The following is a 25,372-nucleotide window of genomic DNA, read 5'->3' on the forward strand; positions in this document are numbered from 1 at the left end:
AAAGAGCACGGTCCATGCAGGCAGGGTCGGGCTCCTCCTGTGGTTTAGGCATCTGAGGACTGTCTGGGACGTTTTCCCCAGAGCAGGACCACCATGCAGGGGAGGCCTCAGGGGAGCTTGGTCCAGTTTTTTCACTATCAAGAATTAACAGCCAGGCTGGGTGCAGAGCCCCACACCTGTCACCCCAGCGGCTCGGGAGGCTGAGGCAGGAGGATCGTGAGTTCAAAGCCAGCCTCAGCAATGGTGAGGCCCTAAACAACTCAGGGAGGCCCTGTCTCCAAATAACATCCAAACTCGGGCTGGGGCTGGGGCTCAGCGGTCAGCACCCCTGGGTTCAATCCCCGGCACAAAAGAAAAAGAGACTGGCCAGGTGGTGGACACGTGCACATCGCGCACGAGGCCCTGGGCTCCACTCGGGGCTGGGGAAAAACTAAGAGAACCACAGCTCCCTCCCTCCCTCCCTCCCTCCCTGGGTCCTCTGTGCCGGGATGAACCCATCTCTGATGCCCAGGGGGGTGGAGGCTGCAGAGCGTCCTCTCCTCACCACCCCTCCTCTCTCTGACGGGGAAACAGACGCCCTGGGGCCAGCAGAGCCCGGGAGCTGGCGCAGAGCTGGACCTGAACCCAGGCCCGTGGACGTGGCTCCCACCCATGGAGGCTCCAGGCCCGAGGCCCCAGCCCTCTCCCTGCACTTCAGCCACCAAACATCTGTGTGGCTTCTCGCCCCCTCTGACCCAGGCCCTTGCTGAACCTGGGGACTCAGGTCAGGGCTCCCTGGAGCCCTCATGGGCAGGGAAGTCCTCCTGCACGTCCACACTGAGGTCATCACCAGGAGACGGTGAGGACGGGCCCTCTGTGCAGTTCAGGGAGCCAGGGAAGGCTTCCTGGAGGAAGGGTCTGCACATGCAGCTGGGCAGGCAGAATGCGGGAAGCGTGTAGGCAGTGGGAACAGCAGGTACGGAAACTCACGGGCGTCACCCTGAGTGTAGTCTGGCTGGGGCGCTGCAGTTGACCCCGTTGGCTGGGGGTGTGGGTGGGCCTGGGGCTCACCTTCATCATCAGCACGATGGTGTTGAGGGCGATCATGGCCATGATGGTGTACTCGAAAGGTGGGGGCACCACAAACTGCCACATGTGGTACTGGAAGCTGCGCTTGTCCTGCGGCATGTGTCTGGTCAGCGGCTTGGCACTGATGGCGAAGTCGATGCAGGCCCGCTGTGGTGAGGGGGCCCACCGTGAGGAGGCGGAGGAGCGGGGAGGCCCGGCGCTGGGCCCTGCCGATCCCACTGCGGAGGAGTCCAGGTGTGCTTGGACCTCGGCTTCCCTCGTGATCCCCTGGAACCCCTCAGAGAAGGTTCATCAACAGCCTCACTGTCTCGGCCCAGAGAGGCTGAGCCACTTGCCTGAGATGGCTCAGCTGCTGCATGGGCCGAATCTGAATGACAACCAAGGTCTGACTTCGGGGCCTAGCCATTCTTTCTAACGGGCCAACTGGTTTTCCTTCTCCTTTTCTTGGAGGGATAAAGAGAAGGAGAAATAGTGGCCACTGAGTCCGAAGGATCAGTGGCACAAAAGACAGGTGCACTGGGTCCTGTGAGCAGCCTGGGTGATCCCATAAGGGCAAAGGGCCCCCGTGGTGTTCCCCGGTGACTAGACTTTCATTTGTGACCACTTGCTGGCCCTCCCATGGGAAGGTGCTGCTTCCCCACCCTCCTGACGTCCGACACGGACTTGGGGCTCCCTCGAGCTCAAGAACATGGGGCACGACTCAGGGCCCAGCCTCGAGAGCTGGGCTGCACCTGCTCCTGCTGGGCGCTGAAGCCTCCGTACCAGCCCGGGACAGGACTAGAGATGTCATGGAGAAGAGCCACCCACGGTTCGGACAGGCAACGGGACATGAGCAAGAAGTCAGCGCCTTTGAAAATGCCCGGGGTTGCTCGTTACTGCAGCGGGCCCTGGTCTGAACTGACCGATACAGTGAGGGGTGTTTTCCTCTGGAAACCCCAGCAGGGCTGCCCTCGGTCCCCAGGTGCCCCCAGAAGTGGGGTCCTGGGTGTGTGTGACAGTTTCCACAGGACGCAGGGGACGGCACCTCGTTTTTCTCCAGGCTGTACTCCTCCATCATCTTGTCCCCCTGTTCCTGGAAGGTGATGATGATCAAGGCCACAAAGATGTTGACAAAGAAGAAGGGGAAGACCACGAAGTAGACCACGTAGAAGATGGACATCTCCATGCGGTACCCCGGGCTGGGGCCCTGGTTCTCGAAGTTGGTGTCCACCGAGTGCTTGAGGACCCTGCGTGGCATGGTGGAGGGACAAAGAGGGCGGGAGGGTGAGGGTGGGCGGGACAGGAAGAGAAAGCCCCTGATCCTTGAAAGGCTGATGGTGGCCCCATCTCGCCTGCCGCGGATCTAGGGCCGATGATGTGCCGGGAGGGATTTTCAACGCTTGATTTATTTTCCCAGTGACCGTCTCAGGGAGGTCATTACTGGCGTCCTCCTGCACATGGGGAGCCAAGGCTCAGCAACGAAAGGGACTCGTGGAAGGCACCTACTCAGGAGCAGTCACGTTGGGATTTGAAACCAAGTTAACAGTAATGAATGGGAACAAGTAGGGAGTCACAGGGGCAGGAGCTTGTCATGTTGGGGGGGTAGTTTTTAAGCACAGTGTTGGTGGGTGCTGAGAAGGTGTGACATGGGGGAACACATATGTGCACGGAAGCCCTGTACAGTTGCAAAGGGGGTGCACTGCTTAAGAATTCTGTTTAAGCCACACCTTCAAAGAGTAGATGTAACAGGCTCACGCGTGCAAGATGATATATTTTTTTGGAAGGTCACTATTAGGTGCCTTATTCAAACAAAATCATTAAGTATACTGTAATGGTTCTCTGACAGGTGGGACTAAAGGCTGTCCAAGGGGTGTCTTTAAGAATTCATTCAAAGTGGGCTTGGGGATAAAGGTGCTGACAGCACATGCCAGACTCTGCAGCCTTCATCCTGGCCTTCCCAAGTCCTCTGGGAGGACTAGGCCAGGGGTGAGGAGGGAGACACATTTACTTTGGACACAAATTATGGGGGCTCCCAAAATACAAGAGGTTAAGATAAAAAAAAATCTGTGACATTTAAAAACATCAAAATGAATTTCACAAAGTCCACCGTAAGCCACATATCATGGTTCCAGGGGTTGAACCCAGGGCCACTTGACCACTGAGCCACCTCCCCAGCCCTTCTTAAATTTTTTTATTTTGAGACAGGGTCTCGCTTAGTTGCTGGCTTTGAATTTGGGATCCTCCTGCCTCAGCCTCGCCAGCTGCTGGGATGACAGGCGCGCCACCACTGGGCCAAATACCAAAATTTAAATAAAGACAGGGTCCACCCGGGCTTGCACGATCGGCTTTTCCTCTCTCACTCTGGTCCTGGCCCGGCCTGGGTGAGAGTGTCACCCTGGCCCAGTGACATCCCCACCTCATCACGGGGACAGGTGGGCGAACCTGCCCCGTGGGGCCCTTCTGTGCAGTGTGCAGTCCCCAGTTGCAGGGGCACATTCGGGGGGGGCTGGGTGATGTCCCTCCTGTCTCGGGAGGTGGGCGACCTGCCCTCCGAGCCCTGCCCAGGAACCCTGCCTGAATCCCCGCCCCCGCCCCGCCCACCAAGACCCGCCCCAGCCCTGCCACGAACCCCGCCCCCAGCCCTGCCACGAACCCCGCCCTCCGGGCCCCACCCACAACCCCGCCCTCCGAGCCCCACCCTGAGCCCCGCCCTCCGAGCCCCACCCACAGCCCTGCCTTCCGAGCCCCACCCACAGCCCCGCCTTCCGAGCCCCTCCCCCTTAGCCCCGCCCTCCGAGCCCCTCCCCCTTAGCCCCGCCCTCCGAGCCCTGCCCGAGGGTCACTTACTGTGGCCAGCCTTCTCCCGTGGACACGGTGAAGAGGGTCAGCAGGGCCCACAGCACGTTGTCGTAGTGGAACTCGTATTTCTTCCACTCCCGGTCCCGGGCCTTCACCTCGTTCTTCTCGTAGAGCAGGTACTTGCCACTGCCGAGGGGGGGGCCGTGAGCCAGTCGGGACGGGACGGGACTCGGCTTGGGCCCCCAGGGACAGGAGGAGGAAGGGGGACACCAGCCCAGAAGCAGTGACCCCGATGGCTCCTCCTGCGCTTTCTGGGGGGCTGTACGTGGGTCCAGATGGGGACCAGGCTGCCTGGAGATGTCCCCACCCTGCACCAGGGAAAGGCCAGCTCCCAAGTCACACCTGGTGGTGTTGGTTCTCGGTGCTGGGCTGGAACCAGGGCTGCTCCACACGGGGCCACATCCCAGCCCTTTTTATTATATTTAATTAAAAATTGTGCAGTCCCGGGATTGAACCCAGGGCACTTGACCCCTGAGCCACCTCCCCAGCCCTTTTCATGTATTATTTAGAGACAGGGTCTCCCTGAGTCTCTTTGAGTCTTGCTAAGAGGTCACCGAGAGGCGGAGCGGCTCCCACTGATCCTGCAGCCGCCCTGGGTTCATCCCCAGGCTCAGGCCCAAGAGCCTATTCCTGTCCCCGGGGTGCCCACTCCGGGGGCTGCCTGGGGAGGGACACCCACCGGCAGTTCTTCTCGAACTCCTTGGACTCGTCGGTGCAGTGGAAGAACTTGCCCTTGAAGAGCTGCACGGCCACCACGGCGAAGATGAACATGAAGAGCATGTAGACGATGAGGATGTTGAAGACGTTCTTGAGCGAGTTCACCACGCAGTCGAACACGGCCTGCGGCAGAGGGGCGTGAGCGCGCCAGCCACCGGGGGCGCACAGCGCTCCTGCGGTCGCCACCCAGGGACGCCCGGCTCCCTTAGGGAGTTTGGTATCTGAGGGGCATCTTGGGCCAGTCCCTTGCAGATACAGAGGGAGGTCAGGCCCAAGTCACTCAGGGAGGGTCACCTGGCTGGCGGAAGTGTTGGAGCTGCTACTCTCTAGTCTCGGGTGTCCCCCCAACCCCTTCTCTTTGGCACTGAAGGTGGAACCGGGGGCACTCTGCCACTGAGGTACGTCCCCAGCTCTTTTTGAGGCAGGGTCTTGCTAAGGTGCTGAGGCTGGCCTCCAACTTGGGATCCTCCTGCCTGAGCCTCCTGAGTCGCTGGGGTCACAGGTGGGCACCACCAACACCCAGCCTCGGTCTTGGGTTTCCATGCGTCTGAACCCCTGGGCCGGCTGCCCCTTTCCAGGGCCTTTCCAATTTGGCGTGGGGGCTCTTCAGGACCAGGGGAGGATCCTCACTGGAGAGGCCTCAGCCTGTCAATTCTGTGTTCCTGTCACCACAGCCCCGCCTCCTGGTGCCTGGACTCGTGGCCTCCTCCCTCCTTCCTCCCGGGCAGTCAGGGGCTCTCTGGATTTTGAGGTGACCTTGTGCGCATGATGCAAGATGGACTCCCTCTGTGTTCCCCAGGAGCCAGGGCCCACCCCCGGCAGCTCGGCCCCAGCGCTCTCCCGGCCTCGCCCCAGCTCCTCAGGGCAATGCCGGTTCCACCTCAAAGGCACCAGGGGCTGCCACAGCCTCGTGGGACACAGAGGCAGGGTCCCCAGTTGCCCCGGGAGGAGCATCCCCATGCCAGCCCTGACCCCAAAGGGCAGCCACAGTCCCTCTGGTTGTCACCGAGCCAAGAAGGGACGCCATCAACAGATTCCAAATTCCCCAGGGTGCTGCCTCCGGAGGGGACATCAGAGGCCGGTTTGGATGAGGCTGAACCTCGGGTCACAACCTCCTCCCCATCCTCCTCAGTGCCGGGGCGCTGCTCCGACTGCGGGGTGAACGTCTTCCCTGGTCACTCTCTCCAACCCGGGCCCACAGCAGGCTCAGGGCCGCTGGCACAGCCGTCCTTGGCTACGTTTTAATGACAGGGTCTTATTTTCTTCCAACAGATACGCATTTTACCTTCTGTGAGAGTGGGTTCTGGAACTTGAGAGAGGTGAGGCCGTACTTCCTTTCAAAGTAAATTCTCTTAAGTAAAATTGATAAACTGGCTTGATGGGAAGCCAGTGGCCGGCCTGACACATCGAGAGAATACTGGTGGCCCTTGGGTGGCACAGCAGTTGTTGGAATGCTAGGGTTTGTTTTCCATCTTTTTTTGGAACAGGGAGCTTTTGGGAATGTGGGGTCTGGCTGTTTTGGAACAGGGGTCTGGGGGCCTAGACCAGGCAGGTAAGAGGTCATGTACGACCGGAAACCCAGCTTCCTGCTGCCCTGACCAGGGCTGTGCCCGTCACCCACGGGACACCCTGTGAGGATGAGGGAAAGGGACCCTGAAGGCAACACATTTCACCTGGTGGGAAATCACACCCGGAGGCGTTAGGTCTTGCCCTTCACCGCCACCTGCAGGCCATCTGTAGTAACACCCAGACCCGTAGATGAGGGCAGTGCTGAGCTTTACCAGCGGCTCCTTCCATCAGTGGTGGTGGTTTTGAGCAGTGCGTGACTTGTTCAACTGTACACGGCCACCTGACGGCCCCCTCCCCGCGGGCCCCAGTCTCACCTTGAGCTTTGGCAACCGCTTGATGGTTTTCAGAGGTCGTAGCACCCGGAGGACTCGGAGAGATTTGATGGTGTTGATGTCCTTCCCTTTGCTATTGCCACTGTGGACGGATGTGAGGGGGAGAAGGGAAGAGAGGCTGGGTGTCAGGCTGGGAGGCGGGAGGCCCCAGCTCCGGGCGCTCCCACCCTCCCCTTCCCCGCGGGGCTCGTTTCCCACTCCCTGCTCAGGGAGCCGCGAGCACTGGGTCTTGTGGCTTTATTTCCGGGGTCTGCTGAAGGCTCTGCCGCTTGGCCGGACCTGAGCAGGTGCCCCGAGTGGCCCCTGGACCGGCACGGGGCGCCCGCTGCCCCAGCCCCGAATGCTTGCGTGGCCACTTCTAGAAAGCGCCTGGCCTGGGGTCTGGTGGCCAGAGTGTCACTTAGCCACCGTCTTGGGGGCTCTGAGCAGACGGGCGTCCCCTCCGTCCAGCAGGACGGGGGGCATTTAAAGTGGCCCTCAGGCCCAGGCCCCCTCCGCGTCCCCGGCCCACAGGGGCAGCCGCCGCCCTCCCAGCTGCTGGGTCGCGCCTGGTTCCCCGGCACCCGAGCCCTCTCTGCCAGGGAGGTGACAGCAGAGCAGCTGGGGCCTTCGCGTGCCACCCAGAGACACCACACCCTCGGCCACCACCCTTCAGACTCCAGAGGACGGCGCTGGGTGGCCCAGGCTGTCGATGGCACTGACCCAGGTGACCAAGCCAGAACCGGAGGCCGTGCTCAACCACCTGTCCTTCATCTGCACCCCTGAGGTCACGGCCTGAACGTCCCCGTCCCTCTTGGCCACCCTCTGAGGTCAGACCCACCCCCATCCCTGCCCGCCCTCTCCCCTGGCCTGGGTCTCCTCTTCCATCTTTTTTTTTTTTTTTGGTACCAAGGATTGGACCCAGGGGCACTCGACCCCTGAGCCCCGTCCCCAGCCCTGTTGTGTATTTTATTTAGAGACAGGGGCTCACTGAGTTGCTTAGGACCTTGCTGTGGCTGAGGCTGCTTTGAACTTGAGATCCTCCTGCCTCAGCCTCCTGAGCCAAGCGCCACTGCGCCTGGCTCCTCTTCCCTCTTTTCTGTACCAGTGGCCAACGAGGGTGGCCGGCTTGCTGGGGCCTCTGAATTCTCAGAAGAGCAAGTGACTTCCAGGTGTGGCCCTCAGGGCTCCTGGAAACCTGTGCCCACTTACCTTTCCGTGCACCCTGGGCGCACCTGGCCTCCCTGTCCTGCCTCCCTGCCTCCGGCTCAGGCAGCCTCTGGGGCCATTTGGGGAGTGTCTCAGCCTCGTGACAGAAGGTTCCTCAAACCCTCCACCGGGCTGCGACCTCCCCCGTGGCCATTCTCCATGTCACCGGGTTCTTCTCCCCACCCCTCACTTGCCCCTGACATGGGGTTCAGGTCGGAGTCGGGCTGCAGACCCCGACCTCCGGGCTCCAGGGCCCCAGCCCGGCGCCAGGGCGTGCAGCGCGAGAGGGTCTTTCCCGCTATCTGCTCCCTCGGGCTCCCCCCTCTTGTTTCTCAGGGACCCAGGGGCCGCCTGGGCCTGCAGCTCGGGGCCGTGGTTTAAACCCAGGTCCCCTCATGAGCGCGGGGCTGCATCCCGCACGGGAGCCTCGAGTCCGTGGGGGCAGCCACGGGGGGGGGGGGAATCGGGGCAGAGCAGGACACAGAATCCAGCACCCGGTTACTCCTTGGTGGCTTTGGGGCCTTACTACTGAGAGGAGCCGCCGAGGGCTGAGGAGCCCCTGGCACCCACCGGCTCCCTTTGGAGGAAGCACCGGACACAGGTGCAACAGCGCAGGTCTCTGGCTCAGGCCGGCCACCTGGTATGAGTGGCTGAGGCTGGCCTCGAACTCGCCATCCTCCTGCCTCAGCCTCCAGCCACTGGGATTCTAGGTGTGGGCCACTGGGCAGGGCACATGCCCCCTAGAGCCAGCGCCTGCTCCCTCCGGGGTCCTGGGGACCCTCGTGGCTCTCACCGCCGCCCTGCCCCGGCTCCCTGGCCCTGCTGAGCTTGGACCCCGGAGGACACCCCTGGCCTTGTGTGGTCTCTGCAAGAACCGGCGGGTCGTGGCTGTGGCCCTCGGGAGCAGGTTCTGGTCACCTCCATAGACAGGACAGCAGCAAGGACACAGGCCACGGAAGAGACCCAGAGAATGAGAGACAGAGAGCGAGAGAGACAGAGAGCGAGAGAGACAGAGAGCGAGAGAGACAGAGAGCGAGAGAGACAGAGAGCGAGAGACTTTACCGTGTGCTGCTCCTGGCGAGGTGGCGTTGGAGGGAGAGACAGATCATGAGCGGCCTCAGAACACACACTGGCCACACCTGGGCGTCCCAGCCCCCTGGGCCGAGGGGCAGCCCCCCGGGCTCTGGCTCTGACCCTGGGGTCCATCCTTCCATGGAAGCCCCTCCCCCTGGTCCCCACCCTGGGCAGGCCCAGTCCGTCCCAGTCTGTCCCAGCGGCAGGACGCCCCAGAGCTGTCAAGGTCACTGCCAGGGGCTGTGGGAGCCTCTTCAAGGGGCAGAATTTGGGGGAAGGACCTGGGTTTGAATTCTGCCTGCCTCTGCCTGGCGGTCCTCATCTGTGACACCGACGGTGGCCTCCAGTGTGCCTCGCGGCCTTGGAGTCACAGGTCAGCAGAGGCCACCCTCAGGGTCCTCTGCACCGGCCGCACCCTCCAGGACCGCCCTGGAACCAGGCTCAGTCTCAGGGCCAGCCTGGGGCAGCCCGAGGCCGGTTCTGGGTCTGTAGCATCCCTCGGGCCTGAGTCCACTCTGGCACCACCAGGCTGGACGAGGGCAGGGCGCGAGGGATGCGGGAGCCCCGGGGCCGGGCCGTTGGTAGGTGTTTAGGCCGTTCTGCCTCCAGACGTCAGGGCAGGGGCCTGTGGTCGCTCCGAGGGAGGCTGAGGCAGGGGGGTCTCCTGAGCCCAGGAGATCAAGGCCAGCCTGGGCAGCACAGGGAGACCCTTAAAATGAAACAAAAACCTGCTGACTTTAAAAGGGAGAGGCTTCTGAAGTTTCTGCTGCCCTCTCCAAAGCACAGGGTCCTCAGGGTTCAGCACTTGAGAATTAAGTGACACACGTGCGATTGTGTAGCTTCTACTTTCACGACTAGGAGGCATCCGGTGACAGAAATGTTAGCCTCAACTATTGACCAAGTCTTCTGAATGTCACCGCACTTGCCTGCAGGAAGATGGCACCATTATGCCAATTTTCCAGATGAGGAAACTAAAGCCCAGAGAGGGAGACTGATTTCCCAAGGGCACACAGCCAGGAAGTGGCAGGTGGAGATTCAAACCCAGGTGCGTTATCTGGAGCTCTGATGTTCCTCTGTTTCATCAGATATAAGAAAAATGGTGCCCTCCTGGGAGGGGCAGATAGCCTGAGGGCTCCTCTTTGGCTTCCTGGAAGCGCAGCTCCTAAGGATGCAGGAGCAGCTTGATCAGGGTGCTGTGCCAGCTGGGACGGCCCGTGGTCCTGCCCTGGGGGACGAGTGGCGGCACCAGATGGACCCTTGGCAGCGAGGGTGGGATGATGATCTGCCAGCTGCCGAGGAATGTCAGCCGGCTGCCCCATGCATGGGCACAGAGCGGGACACGCTGGCCCAGGGCTGGTGAAATGGTGCGTTCATGGTGGTCACATGGACATGGCTGGTCAGTGATGAGGGACACACACACCACACACAGCAGAGGGCAGGAGCGGGCAGGAGGGTGGAGACGGGCAGGAGGCTTCGACACACCCTCGGGGGACCCACGGCGTCTCCCACACAGAGATGGGCCACAGTCACAGCACTGGGAGGGGTCCCTGCCTCGACCCACCATGGCCGAAGAGCCAGGGGCAGTCTCCTCCTTGCAGCCCGGCTCCCGGGGCCCTGGGTCTCGTCTGTGGGCCGGGAGCTCGCGGTCAGCTCTGTCGCTGAGTCTGTGTCCCTCCCCAGCCCCCCGGGGGTCAAGGCTGCACCCGGGCGACTCTCCTGCCCTCCAGCCCAGGGTCCCTAGCCAGGGGAACACGAGGAACGAGGACACTCAGAGACCTGCACGTCCAACAGCAGCTGGACGCGGGAGCCTGTCCTAGGAGAGGAGGCTGGCCCAGGGCTGGGGTGTCCTGCCCTCTCTGTGAGCAGACGGACACACAGCAGAAGACCCGAGAGGAGAAGAGCCGCACGGGATGACAAGAAAGGACGACAGAGTCCTCACAGGGCCACACGCCTCAGGCAAAGGAAGTCAGAAACCTGCGGCCAGGGGGCGACTTTGGGAACGAGGCAGCAGCAGCTCGAGGGCTCCTGCTCTGGCTGTTTGGAGGTTTGGGTCTCGGGTATGCAGGAGTGGCTTGATCAAGGTGCCCAGCCAGCTGCGCCAGGCACATTCAGCAGGGAGGAGGGCGGGGCTGAGGGGCGGGGCCTCGGCCTCCTCTCCCGCCCACTGTCACCCACTGTCCTGGTTTTAAGGTGCCCCCTGTGGGGCGCTCATTGCTATGAAGCTATATTCTAGAGAATTCCTGGCACTTGCCAGAATGCTTAAAACCTCATGCTCCCACTTCCTGCAAGATCTGCAAACCTGTCAAGGCCCAGGGGAGGGCCTGGCATCCCTGTTCTGACCTTTCTTTGCAGAGGAATGATTTAAAAAAGTTTTAAACAGGGCCTTTCAAGGGTGCAGGTGGCTTTGTGTTCCCCCTCTGGGTGCTGGGGAGTGGCCTCAGGGTCTCAGGCCCCTGGGCAAGTGCTCTCCACTTCAGACATGTCCAGATTTCTTTTTTCTTCCTTTCTTTCCTTCTTATTTATTATTTTTTTTTTAAGTTTTGAGACAGGGTCTCACTAAAGTATGGAGGCTGGCCTTGAAACTTGTGATCCTCGGGTCTCAGCCTCCTGGGATCACAGACCTGTGCCACAAAGCCTGGTGCAGGTGCTCGTTCTGTGAGCTACAGGCAATTCTGGATGCCCTTCAACAACTGCACACAGCTGAGCTCTGGGTAAAGACACCTGGCCCAGGTGGCCCAACAGGTTATGACCCCCAGGGACAGGGCAGGGGCTAGTTTGTGTAAGTTTGTTTCATAATGTTTGCAGAGTGACAGAAAGTGACAGAATCATCTTGGGATGCGTTTCTCACCCTGTGTCCCCATCGTAAGTGAAGCATGACTGCACTTCAGAGAGTCTAACAGTCCGTTCATCAAGGGGCCGAGTCTGTGCAACCCTGAGGCCCTGGTGGGACCCTCTTCCTCCTCCTCGTTCTCACTGTGGGGCTGCGTGGGACCAGCTCTCCCTCTGCCCAGCCCCTGACACCTGTTTGAGCAGATCGGATCTGCTTTAAAGTGAGGTTCCCAGCCTGCAGACCTGGACGCAGCCTTGGTACACCCGGCCCGGGAGAGCGACCATGGCTAGGGTGCTGGGTCCTCTGCAGCCCCCCTGCAGAAACGGGGTCAGCTTGGGAAGGGGACATGGCGGGCAGCAGCAGGGTCCCTGGTGTGGAGGACAGAGTGGGTGAGCCGAGGCTCAGCCCAGGGCCTGTGCGCAGAGGGCGAGACCAGCACCCGGCAGTGTGTGTCCCACCCACCCCACCCCGTCTCCTGAGCTGCTGCATCCTGAGCCCTTGGGGCTGACGCAGACCCTTCCCGAGGCCACCTGTGGCTGAGGCCTGAGCTGGTCCTCCCGTCTGGGCTCTGCCTGGGGACATGTCTCCTGTTGCCAGATGAGGACAGAGTATTGGCCTTCCCCAGGCCACAGCTCAGGGTGACCACAGGGGGTGGGAGGAGCATAGGGAGGGGGAGGGGCAGGGGAGGAGGAAGGGGGAGAGGGAAGTGGAAAGGGGGAGGGGGAGGGGAAGGGAAAGAGAGAGGGGAGGGGGAGGAGTGGGAAAAAGAAAGGGGGAGGGGGAGAGAGGGGGGAGAGGGAAGTAGGGGGAGGAGGGAAGGGGAGGTGGAGAGAGGAAGGGGGAGAGGAAGGGAAAGAGAGGGAGGGGGAGGGGAGGGAGGCAGGCAGAGGAGGGAGGGGGGAAAGAGGGAGGAGGAGAGGAAGGGAAAGGGAGGGGGAGGGGAAAGAGGGCAGGGGAGAGGAAGGGAAAGGGAGGGAGGGGGAGAGGGAGGAGGGAAGGGAGAGAAAGGGGGAGGTGGAGGGGAGAAGAAGGGAAAGAGAGGGAGGGGAGAAGAAGGAGGGAGGGGGAGAGAGGGAAAGAGAGGAGGGGAGACACGAGGGGGAGGGGCAGAGAGAGAGAGGGGGAGGAGGAGGAGGGAGAGAAAGAGAAGGGAGGGAGGGGGAGAAGAAGGAGGGGGAGGGGAAGGGAGCTGCTGGTGGAGGGGGCAGCAGGGCTGGGCTGGGACCTGCAGGTGGCTTCCTTAGACATGGCTCTCTGGGCTGAGCCTGGTACAACGTTCTGACTTCCTGGAATCCGAATTTTCTCAGGGTCTTGCCAGGGGACCTACCAGAGACCCTGGGGGTCCTGCTAACATGGGGCCACATTTCATCACATTCTCACGGACACTACATATTGCCCAAAAGTATATATATCTTTTAAAGTGCTGCTCACCCACAGGAGACAAGTTGTATCTTGTTTGTATCTTACGTCCCCTGGGTTTGCGTCAGTCATCAGCGTTCTATGCCATTTCTGTTTGCATCCTTTGTTATCTATTGTGCTTCAGTGTTTCTTCTTGATTTGTGGTGGTTTTTTATATATTAAGGACACCAATTCCTTGTCTCCTTGGTGGCAACCTTTCTCCCCTAATTTGCTGTGCATTTAGTGACTTGGTCTCCTCCAGAGCATCTTAATGATACTGTAGCTCAACTTCCTGATTATTGTCATTATTGCTTTTCCCCCTCTTTGCTCTGGCTGTCCAGTAAGTCATGGCCTTAAAATGAGGGAGGGAGGGAGGGGGGAGGAGAAAGGTGGAGAGGGTGGGCAGAGGGAGAACAAAGGAAGAGGAGAGGAGTGGGCGGTGTGGCCTGTGGCCAGGAGAGGGACACCGTGTGCCTCTGCCCCGCGCTGGGGCGTCCTGACCCCCTGGCGACCTCCTGGTCCTCTGACCCCATCCTGTTTCCAGGGAAGAACCTCAGCGAGGCCCACTTTCGCCTTAAGCCGGAAATGGCCACTGTCCTGTCCTCTCACAAGCCCAGCCCTTCCTGTCTGGCCAGGAGCCACTCGGGGGACCCCTGCACCTGCCGAGAAGGGAACGAGGAGACGAGGCACAGAGGAGTCTGGAGAGAGGGGCTCCCACCCTGGCCAGACCCTCCCTTCTGGGGCTGATCCACTGTGATGGCTACCGGGGACCTAAGGGTCCCCCAGAGCCTCGGGATGTGTCCCCGTGTTGGAGTCGGGAGATCTCCAACTTGTTCAAGCATCTACAGCACGAGGGGTGCAGGCTGACCACAGGCCCAGAGGGCTGCTGGCTGGTCAGCTCGTGGTCACCATCTTGGAATGCATGTCCAGAATCAGGGTGTCACCTGGAGGTGCCTACCCAGAACTCAGGTGCCACCTGGCAGTGGCTGCTCAGCTCCTGGGGACCATCTTGGAATGGCTTCCCAGATATCAGGTGGCATTTTGGGGTGGTAACTGAGCCCAAGGGTGCCATATGAAACGGTTACCCAGAATTCGGGGGCCATCTTGCAGTGGCCACTTGGTTCTTAGGTACCATTTCAATGGCCAGGTAGAACTTGGGTACCAGTTTGGGACGTCCACCCAGAACTCGGGGGCCATCTAGTAGAATGGTCACCTAGAACTTAGGTTCTAGAACTCAGGAGCCAAACCTTGGAATGGCTGCGCGGCCCTTGGGCACCATCTTGAGATGAGTATCTAGCTTGGGAGTCATTTGGAATGGCTGCCCAGGACTCGGGGCAGCCGAGTCTTGGAATGGACCTAAGGGCTACCATCTCGGAACGGATGCTCAGAATTGGAACCATGGTCACTTAGTTCTTGGGCGACATCCTGAGATGGCTATCTAGAACTTGTGCCATTTTGGAACAGCCCAGAACTTGGACACCTTAGGCTCTAGGGTGCCTCTTGAAATGGCTGCCCAGAACTCGGGTGCCCCTGGGTAGGGCTGCCCGGAACTCATCAGGTGCCATTTTGGAGTGGGTACTAAGCGCCATGGTGGCATCTTGGAAGGGCTGCCCAGCCCCTGGGCACCATCTTGGAGGTGCCATGATCTAGCCCTGCGGAGGGCGGAGGGTCCTAGGCCTGCCAGGAGACAGGGAAGACACAGGGCCATCGGTCGACAGGCACGGGGCCTTCAGGCACGGGGTGGGATGTCATGCACACTCATCCATGATTGTCTTTTCAGGGGCACCCCAAAGAGACAGAGGTTCTGGGGGGCTCGCGGAGCAGAGGGGAGATGAGATGTCCTGCAGCACGGCAGGAGGCCGGTGGCGGGCCATTGCCGTGGGAGGAGGAGAAGGGGGATGCCCGCTCCTTCTCTCTCCCTGACGTGCACAAAGCCAGTGGAAGCTCCTCCTGGTGACATGCGGCACCTCCCGCCACCCAGAGCCCACGCGCCCCATCTCTACGCCCTGAGAGCAGGTCCCCTGAGCCAGCAGGTGGTCTCAGGCTGAGGATGGGGGCCAGGAGGCCAGCGGAGGCCTCGGGTGGGGACTTACGTGAAGGCAAAGGACACCAGGGCCCCACTGACCACTATGAAGTCCAGAATGTTCCAGAGGTCGCGGAAGTAGGCGCCCTGGTGCAGGACAAGCCCCAGGTCGATCATCTGCGGGGAAGAGCAGGCGCTGAGGTTCGGCCCCTGCGGCCCGCGGGAGAAAGTGCAGGGGGCAGGTGGACGGACCTCCCCCTGCAGCCTGGGGCAGGAGCGAGGGCCCTGCGTGGGGGGCGGAGGCCCCACCCGGTGACAGGCAGCGAGGGTTCGCTGGTTCCAGACCTTGGGCTGCCCCTCGATCGGGTCCTCAGCCAGCCCTGGGGGCTCTGCCTTCCCAACCCCCAGGAGTCTGTCCACTCCTAGGCCACCAAGCCGGTGCCGCCCGCAGGGTCCACCAGGGACCTGCGCGGGCTTCCAGGTCCGCCCGCCCTCAGGTCTGTCCTGCTCGCAGCCGCCAGAGGGCGCCGGCGCACACCCAGCCCAGCACCCCCCCTCCCCGGGCGCAGAGCCCCGCGGTTGGCCGCCCCCTGCGCGGCTCCTCCAGGTGTCGCAGTCGCCCTTCTCCCCTCCCTGCCCCTCTCCCGACTCTCGTGGCCGCCCCTCGGTCACATGCACCACGTCCAGGCCTCAGGGAAGCCGTCTGCACCCGGAGGGTCCTGGGGGCTCAGAACCCCGCGGGGCGCTGGCGGCTGTCCCCGCGCTCACCTTGATGACCATCTCAAAGGTGAAGACGCCAGTGAAAACGTAGTCGAAATATCGCAGCACCTGCAGGGGGCATGAAGAGGGCAGGGATCACCGACCTGCTCCAGCAGAGACCGACCCCTGTAAATACTGCAATTGCCTATTGGTCTGTGAGACCCCCCAGCAAAGTCCCCAAGGAGCAGAGTTTCCACCCAGAGGAAGCGTATCTGTCATATATGGTTGGGCAGGGCGTGCACTGCACAAAAGCCCCTCCCACCCCTAGATTTGTAGGTTGTGAATGAGACTTTCCAGCAGATGGCAGCAAATCCCATGGAATCCCTCTGTGAGGACGGCGGGCACCGAGGCCAGCATCCAGGGGCCTTGTATATTTGCCCCAATCTCTATGTGTGCTGAGGGGGCCCTGGACAAGTTCAGGGGTAACTGGATCCTGTCCCCACTGCGTCCTGGTTCCGCTGGGTCTCTGGGCAAGGTTTGTTTCCATGTGGTGTCTCCTAAGCACTGGGGCTCACCCGGCTGCTTGCTGTCACCGTCTGTGTCCCATGGCCACGCTCTCACCAGGGTGGGTGATTCTCGTCCGCCCGCCCCACTGTCTCAGCCTCGACCAGTTTCTGCCTGGATGATCACCGACCCTCAGCCCTGACTCTCCACCGCGCACAGCCCAGCTTGGTGGTGACCCAGGGTGTGGCCTGACCAATGGTGCACTTAAGGGCCTGGTAATTACTGGACACGGCCACCGGAGGGCGCCGGTGAACACCTGCGTCAGGCTCTCGCCCCTTCCTGACTCCCGCTACTGGGATGAAGTCCAGTCTTCCTGCTGGTCTAGCGGCTCTGCACGACTTTCTGGTCACCTCCCCAGGGACACGGTGCCCTGCTTCCACCCTTCCCTTGCTCCTGGCCTCCTGCCTCCTGGATCCCACCCCAGGGCCCTTGCACAGGCTGTTCCCTCTGCCTGAAACGCCCTTCCCTGCATCCTGTGGGGTCCCCCTCCTCCATGCTTGGCTGGGAATGGCTTTCCCGGCGAGGCTTTCGGCGGCTACCTATCTACAATGCCACCTCCCGGCCTTGGAATCTTGTCCCCGCACCCCTCATCCTTTCCCAGGGAGCTGTCTGTTATGGTATCAATCATCCCGTTGTCCCCCACATCAGTCCTGCAGAGATAGTCCCCATGTGGCTGCTGCAGCTCCTAGTGCAGGGCCAGGCATACAGCAGGCGCTCAAGGGTGCTTGCTGAGTGGGTGCCCGAGCAGCTGGGGTCGGGCCTGCAGGAGCCGCTCTGATATCATGTCCCGGGTGTGGCTGCCACCAGGGTGCGGGCGCGAGGGGCCGGGCTGTGGTCACCTCCGCGTCGGGGATTCTCTGGCTCTGCTGAGCTGGGCGGTCCCCACGGTGGGGCGATGGTCCTGGGCGCCGCCAGGGGCAGCAGGAATCCTGGCCCCGCCCACCCTGCGGAGCTGCGCCCTGAGCCCTCGGCCCTCCTGGCCAGGCAGGGCGCACGGGATCACCGTGGGCCTCTGAGGACCCGAACTCCCGCTACGGGCTGGGCGGGGTGCTGGCCCGGGGCCCCAGCAGGCTCTCTGCAGCCCCTGCGTCACCTGCCCTGCCAGCTGGGAGGCCCGGGAACTAGGAGCAGGAGGGAACCTGGAGGGCTGCCGGGTCGGCCAGGACCCAGCACAGCCTCCGCCGCCTTCTGATTTCCCTCCCTCCGCCCGCGGGCCTCGGGGCGCCAGGCGGGGGGGGGGGGGGGGGGGGCAGGGAAAGCCAGCGAGGCCTCCGAGCCACGCCCTGGGCACTCACCTACTTAGCATGAGCCCCAGCCTCCGCTGGCGGGTGAGGAGGGCGACTGTGGGTCTGGGCAGGGAGCGGAGGGGACAGGCCAGGGCCCCAGGAGGTGCCCCACCCATGAGATGAGCCGCTGCCCCTCTCCACCAGGGCCAGGGCTCACTTCTGACTGGCAGATCTCCAGGGTGACCCAGGATGGTCACTTGCTCCCTCTTTGTCTCCCACTCTCTGGGTCTGACCCCTCCTTCATCAGTTGGGGTCACCTGGAGAGGGCTTTGCCGGGATTAGATAAGTCACGGTGGCCAGGCGGTGGCCGGCACCCTGGCCGCACCTGTCATCCCAGCGGCTGGGGAGGCTGAGGCAGGAGGATCGGGAGTTCAAAGGCAGCCTCAGCAACGGTGAGGCCCTAAGCAACTCAGTGAGACCCTGACTCTAAATAAAGACAGCGTGGGGCTGGGGCTGGGCCCAGGCCGAATGCCCTAGGTCCAGTCTCCAGCATCTCCAAAGACTACGAGGACAGACAGACTGGAGGACAGACAGACTGGACGACCGACCGACTGCCCGCCCGTCCAACGGATGTCCAACTTGGGCAGCTCAGGCAGCTGGGCCCGGGGTTGGGCACACACACAGCCAGGGGCCGGGTGGACGGGGCTTAGCAGACCCTGGACCCCGGAGGGTTCTGTTCTCCAAAAGTAAAAGTTTGGGCTGTTTCTGCCCTGGCCTCCCCTTGGCCTCTCCTCTCCCGGCCTCACCCTCGGGCTCCTCCCAGCCCATCCTTCCTCCAAAGCTTCATGTCCTCGTGGGAGACTCCACTGGGAGAGCTGGCTTTTGAGAGGGCACCTCTAAGTCAACCCGGCTCAGCCCCTGGCCCCCTCCATTCCAGGCAGAGCATGATCCTGTCCTGTCCCCGCCACCCCCACCAGGGGACCCAGCCGGGTGGTCCCCTCCAGGGACATCTTGCCCTCAGAGATGTGCCTCCCCTCCCTGCAGACACGGCTGTGCCCGAGGCTGTCCCCAGTCAAGCCCCACCCGGCTTGAGTCTGGGGCTACAGGAGGAAGGGGACGGTGAGGCGGGTCTCACATTGTTGCGGGGCACGTTGGGCTGCACGGGGTCCTCAGCGGCCAGGGCGATGCTGCTCATGGCGATGGCCATGAGGATGCACATCTCGAAGTAGCGCAGGTTGAGGATGTAATGGCACAGGCGGCGAAGGCTGTTGGGGACAGATGGTGTGCAGAGGTCCACTCAGAGCTCAGGATCGCAGGCCTTCTACCATAGCACTGTTCGAAATCCCTAACTTCTAAGGGCCACACCCACCAAGCCATCCTTTACCTAGGGCCCTCTCTGGGTCCTAGGACCCCAAGAAGGCAGGGGAGACCTCCCAAGGGGAGCCACAGACATGTCCGGTTTACCCTGTTGAAGTGGGCCCCTCCCTCCACAGAAAGCCCTCTTCCCCATGCTGATTTTAGGACTGGCAGCAAGAGTCCAGTGTAGATAAACTTCCTATTTTCGTGTCGCCCTGTTTTCTTGGCCACTGGCCGGGAAGATGCCAGCACTCCAGGTGCTGGACACCCCTTACTAGTTTTTCACAAACACATCCAGTATAGTACTTTGTAGAACTGTGCAAACAAGGCCTCTGGCCCTGAGCTGGGCTTCACAGAGATGTCTACATTTTTAAGATAAGTTACAAATGGGCTCCATGGTGACAGCTGGCAGGGGGAGGAAAGAAAGGGGAGAAGAAGCTCTCCCCTTCTCAGGTGTTGTCCTTGAAGAGTTAACTTGCCCAGAACAGTGAAAGAAAAAGCTGCTTTTCTGTGAACTTCTGCAGACTGTGAACTTCTGGGCCCCTCCCCTGACATGCTGGGGAGAAAACTCTGAAACTCCCTGAACTCGGGGTTCAGGGGACTGATTGATTACAGCAAAAGCTGCGCCCTCTGAGCCTGGCTGCAGCCACATACAACTGTTTCCTGCCGTCTTCGGCACCTGGCCTCGTCTGCCCCTACAACACTGTGGCTCCTAACGACTCTGGAAGTCTTGGTCCCCACACTGGGCTGAAGAAAGGGGGATGAAGGGTGTTGAGGACCCATGGGTCACAGAGATGTCCCTCCCTCCCTCCCTCCCTCCCTTCCTAGAATCAGCTGTGGGACGGGAACTCTCATCTGGAATGTGGCCTGGACCACGAAGACCAGAGGGTCACCAATGCCGGAGTGGGACACAGTGGGGTCTCCAAAGAGGTGGTGACTGAAGCTCTGACTCGCAGCCTGATCAGAGCCCTGATGGCCCAGGGCACCTTCCTGGGTCAGCTCGGGATGCGCTATGACAACGTCCACCTCATACGACTTCAGGACGGGCCACTCCGGGCTGATGGTGGTGTTGGGGGGTGGATCCCCCTCTGCTCCGTGGCCCTCGTCCCCTCCCGGGGGCCCCGGGCCTACTCACGCGTTGGTGGTGGACAGGATGAACATGGAGCTGTAGGGGGGCATGGGCTTGGGCCCGTCCTCCCCGGGCTCCTCCTGCTCCTCCTTCTTCTCCTCCTCTTTCCTGGGCAGTGGGTCGGGGTTGGCGTTTTTGTTCACTGTGGGGACAAGAACCAGGGCTCCCTCCGTGGTTTCCCAGGAATCTCTGGGCTCCCGCCCACCCCAGGGGCGGGGCATGTCGCCGCATCCTCACTGACCCTTGTGGGGGGTACTTCATGATCCCCACTGACTGACAGGGAAACGGGGGCACAGAGAAGTGCAGTGACTTGCCTCAGGTCACACAGCCTTGAGGGGACACCTCAACCGCCTGGCCCCAGAAAGCCTGTTTCCAGCCACTCTGTGGCCCTGAGTCTGCTGGGCTCCTCGGGGGCTTTGGTCAGCCCTGTCCCTGTCCCGCCTGACCTTCATGCCGAGGCTGGGGGCACCCAGGGGGTGCTAACGGCCCCACTTAGGGGGACATGGGCTCAGGCCACGGCACCCCTTTCCACGCTGTGTGGCTACTGGGCACAGGGCACGTGGCCAGACTAGATGGGGACAGGCTGGGGCGTGGGGGACACTGGGCGTCCAGGACCCAGGGTGAGAAGAAGGCAGAGCGTCTCGTTAACGGTTCAGAAAACACGGTTCGCGGGTCGAAATGGTGACATCTGGATCTAATATCTGAGACACTGACACTCCTTGGGCCGAAGCAGCGCCTGTCCGACATCCCCGAGGTCCCCGAGGTCCCCGCGGCCGCTCACCTTGGACGACCGTGTGGTTGAGGGGCGGCCCTGGGGGCGGGATGTCCACCGCCGTGTGCTCGGGCCTCCCGGTCCTGGCCGAGGCATCCTGGCCACTGCTGGGGTTGGTGACGATGAGGCTGTTCTCGGGGGCCTTGGGGGCGCCGGGGTGCGACGGGGGCCCTGGGTCATTGGGCACCCGGCGGCCGGCGCTGCTGTGCGGGTTGGCGGCCGGGGCGGGCATGGGGCCAGGGACTGTGCTGTTCCCCATCTTGGCGGGGCTCTGGGGTGCGCCGGCGGGGCCCAGGCTGTCGTGGGGACTGTCCGGCTCCGCAGTGGCCAGCTTGTTGTTCTTCAGGTTGTCCATGTCCTCAGCCAGCGGCGCGTCCTGGCGGCCCAGGTCCTGCTGGATTGGACGCGTGGTGGACAGGTTGGGGCCGGACACAGGGACCCCGGCGCCCTGATTCTCTCTGAGGAAGGCAGGTCAGCGGAAAAGAACCACAGCAGAGTCAGGACGGTGGGGACAGGGTGGCGCCTGCCCAAGACCAGGCAAGGGACGGCCTGGGGTGGCTCAGTGGCAGGGCGCTTGCCTAGCACACACCCGCCTGGGGTCACCCCAGAGCCATAGCCAAACCGACAAACCAAGCCAACCCACCAGTCCCACCGCCGCAGCAGCCCAACCACGTCAACCCAACCCAACTAACCCAACCAACCTAACCAACCACCAAGCCAACCAAACTAACCAACCAAACCAACCTAACCCAACCAACCCCACCGCCCCACCAGTCCAACCATGTCAACCCAACCAAGTCAACCCAATTAACTCAACCACCCAACCTAACCCAACCAAATCAACCCAAACCAACTAACCAACCCAACCAACTCAACCAATCCCACTGCCCCACCAAGTCAACCCAACCCAACTAACCCAATCAACCAAACTAACCAACCTAACCCAACCAAGTCAACCCAACCCAACCAACCAAGCCAACCAAATCAACCCAACCCAACTAACCAAACCAACTAACCAAACAAACCCAACCCAACCGATCACACTACTCCACCAGCCCAACCACATCAACCCAACCAAGTCAACCCGAACCAACCAACCAAACCAAGAAAACTAACCCAAACCAAGTCAACCCAACCCAACTAACCCAACCAACCAATCAACCTAACCCAACCAAGTCAACCCAACCCAACTAACCAAACCAACTAAAACAACCAACCTAACCCAACCAAGTCAACCCAACCAAATCAACCCAACCCAACCAACCCAACCCAACCAATCCCACTGCCCCACCAGCCTAACCAAGTCAACCCAACCAATTCAACCAAATCAATCAACCAATTCAACCAAACCAAGCCGATCCAACTAACCAAACCAACCAACCTAACCCAACCAAATCAACCCAAACCAACCAACCAAACCAAGAAAACTAACCCAAACCAAGTCAACCCAACCCAACTAACCCAACCAACCAATCAACCTAACCCAACCAAGTCAACCCAGCCCAACCAACCAACCCAACCAACTAACCCAACCAAACCAAGCCAACCAACCCAACCCAATCAACCAAACCAAATCAACTAACCAAATCAACCCAACCCAACCAAGCCAACAAATCAACCCAACTCAATTAACCAAACCAACCAATCTAACCCAACAAATCAATCCAACCAAATTAACCAAACCAAGTCAACAACCCTAACCCAACCAAATCAACCCAACCCAACCAACCAAGCCAACCAACCAATCAATCCTACCAAATTAACCAAACCAACCAAACCCACCAAATCAATGCAACCAATGCAACCGACCCAACTAAACCAACCCTACCAAATCAACCAAAGCAACCAAAGTAAATCAACCAACCCAACCCAACCCACCCAACCCAATTAACCAAACCAACCAACACAACCCACTCAACCAGCCAAACCAAACCAATCAACCCAACTCAACCAACACAACCAAATCCAACCAACTACACCAACTCAACCAAGCCAACCAACCCAAACCAATCAACCAACCAACCCAATCCAACCAACTAAATCCAACTAACCAAACCAAACCAACCAACCAACCAACCAACCAACCAACCAAATCAGGCCATTCCATGGCGGCTTAGCCACAGGCCAGGGGAGATTCACCGCGTTCTCACTCTATAGATGAGAAGGGGATCAGAGACTGACGGGGCCCTGCCCCAGGCCACACAGCCAGCTGTGGCAGAGCCAGCGTGGAGCTAGCCTGGAGCTAGTCAGCAGAGGCTCTGCGCCCAATCCCACGTGGGAGTAGATACCGGCTGTGTGTACCCACACCTCCTGGAAGGAGAAGCCAGGCAGTCCCTCTGTAGTCCCCGCAGGGAAGGCCCTCACCCTCCGTCACGTTGGTCGCATGGACGCTTGGGAGGGAAGTCAAGGAGCTGTGTGAGCCCGAGCAGCCTGACTAACCTCTCTGAGCCTGAGTTCTCTCAGGTTATGTTTTTACCCTTTTTGGTTTCACGGCAGTGGGACCGTCCCCATGTCCTGGAGACTGAAGTGGTGATCCCAGAGGCTACTCGCTACGTGACCCCGGAGAGTCCCTCAGCCTCAGTTTCTCATCCGTAACGCAGAGTGGTGTCCTGGGAGTCCCATGAGGACTAGAGGTGGCCACGGGACACTGTGGGGTGCTGCTAGGCCTTGGGCCAGGGCAGGATTGGTCCTGCTGGGTGTGGGCTCGCCCAGGCCCAGGCCCCCCTCCTCCCTCCTCCCTCTTGCCAAGACAGGTCCCCCGGGCCCGCCAGAGTGACCTCTTTTGGACAAAGGGTCTTTGCAGATGCCATGGAGGATCTCGAGAGGAGACTGGCATGAGCCCAGACCCACGGCAAATCCTCTCGTAAGGGAAGGGAAGGGGGAGACCCGGGGACACAGGTGATCGCCATGTGCTGGCCAGTCAGGGAGGCCACGGGTGGTGCGTGGCATCAGAGACCATCCGCCTCTGCCCTCCGGGCATCGTCCCCGAGTGCGGGTGACGGGAAGTGAATTCCAAACCAGGGCTTCCCCGCCTGTCACAGCGCCCACAGGTGCGTTCTGAGAAGCCAATGTAAGCTGGGAGTCTGGCCGGCGAGACCTTCTGGTTAAGTACCATGTGAGCCTCCCTTGGCCTCCACAGGGGAGGCCCCAGGGCCCCGTGGACCAAGACCCCCAGATGCTCAATCCCCCACATAAAGAAGCACTGGCACAGAATCTGTGGGATCTCCTGAAGACGGTCCACCACTTGCAGACACCGGGGACTCCTAACGTGGCGCTGGGCACACAGTGTTGCTCAGGGGATTCAGAAAACTGTCCCCCCTCAGTGTGGACACGGTTTCACCCCCGCGATTTCTGACCTGCGCCTGGTTGAATCCACCGCCGCAGAACTGCTCGTATGGCGGAGGCCACCGTCTAGATTTTTTTTTTTTTTTAATAAAAGCCATCTTTCTTTCTTTTCTTTTTCTGGGGGATGGGCAGAGCTGGGGATTGAACCTTGTGTACGCAAGGCAGGCACTGTACCAGTTGAACTATTCCTAGCCCCCAACTGTCTAGATTTTTTTTTTAATTTTTTTTTTAATATTTATTTTTCAGTTCTCGGCGGACACAACATCTTTGTTGGTATGTGGTGCTGAGGATCGAACCTGGGCCACACGCATGCCAGGCGAGCGCACTACCGCTTGAGCCACATCCCCAGCCCTGTCTAGATTTTTAATGAAAGATCTTCCTGCCCCCAAGCAGACCTAGTCAAGTCACAACTTGAAAAGGAGCCCATCCTTCGGTCACCATCTAAAGAGATTGTGTAAAAAAAGTCACACAAGCCATGTGCGGTGGCATGTGCCTGTAATTCCAGCAACACTGGAGGCTGAGGCAGGAGGATCGCAAATTTGAGGCCAGCCTCAGCAACTTAGTGAGACCCTATCTCTAAATTAAAAAGGGCTGGGGTGAGTCGGGGGTACAGCGCCCTGGGTGAAGAGCCCAGCACCAAAACAGAGCAAAACACTCACAGGACAGGGAGGCCGGGACGGCGAGGACCCTCGGGGTGCTTCCTTGCAAGGTGACATTATTGAGGAATGGCGAGGGCCCTGGCCTTAGTTGGCTTTGTCCTTCTTCCTCTGGGTTCCCGCTGGCTGTGGGTCAGGGTGTGTGACCAGGCGCAGGCGCAGAGCCTCCTGCACCTGGGGGGGGGAGGGGGGGGCTTCGCTCCAGCATCTCAGAGGCAGGAGACCGCGGCCTCCCCGCTCCTCCCGGGGCTGGCCTCTGTGCCCTGTGCCCCAGGAGGCCATTGCATAACAGCCTGCGCCGTCCCTCCCGCTGGCCCGGCTCGTACTGCTGGGCTGCGGAGCTCCTGCCCCGGACGCGCTCAGACCCCAGATCCAGGGCTGGCCCCCATTATCTGGGGAGCGAGGTAACAGGAACCCCCATTCAGCTCGCTCCACGTACACCTCGCTGACCCCCGATGGCCCCCGATGACCCCTGATGAGGACCGGTGGCCGGGGTGGTGGCCAGCGCAGGAAGGCTGCCGGGGGCGGTCCTCGGACCCCGAGGCCAAGGCAGGGCTGGCCGAAGGAAACGGGGCGATGGGCGACTGG

At 60.9% G+C, this 25,372-nt stretch overlaps 1 protein-coding gene and 1 long non-coding RNA gene across 4 annotated transcripts in view; one reads left to right on the forward strand and one right to left on the reverse strand.

Annotated features, from left to right (window-relative positions):
* Positions 1-25,372, forward strand: part of LOC308631712 — an 895,537-nt gene that overhangs the window by 418,979 nt on the left and 451,186 nt on the right. The gene's annotated exons all lie outside the window — the stretch shown is intronic.
* Positions 1-25,372, reverse strand: part of LOC308632038 (voltage-dependent P/Q-type calcium channel subunit alpha-1A-like) — a gene marked incomplete at both ends in the record, with an annotated part of 99,785 nt that overhangs the window by 20,983 nt on the left and 53,430 nt on the right. The window contains 10 exon segments of the mRNA XM_081263693.1: positions 1,051-1,215; positions 2,093-2,294; positions 3,895-4,032; positions 4,586-4,746; positions 6,507-6,606; positions 15,108-15,214; positions 15,806-15,865; positions 18,662-18,791; positions 20,018-20,153; positions 20,793-21,241. Coding sequence (XP_081119819.1) covers positions 1,051-1,215; positions 2,093-2,294; positions 3,895-4,032; positions 4,586-4,746; positions 6,507-6,606; positions 15,108-15,214; positions 15,806-15,865; positions 18,662-18,791; positions 20,018-20,153; positions 20,793-21,241 — 1,648 coding nt within the window.

This window comes from Spermophilus citellus, assembly GCF_964194105.1.
Source record: "Spermophilus citellus genome assembly, chromosome: 12".
Classification (NCBI taxonomy): Eukaryota; Metazoa; Chordata; class Mammalia; order Rodentia; family Sciuridae; genus Spermophilus; species Spermophilus citellus.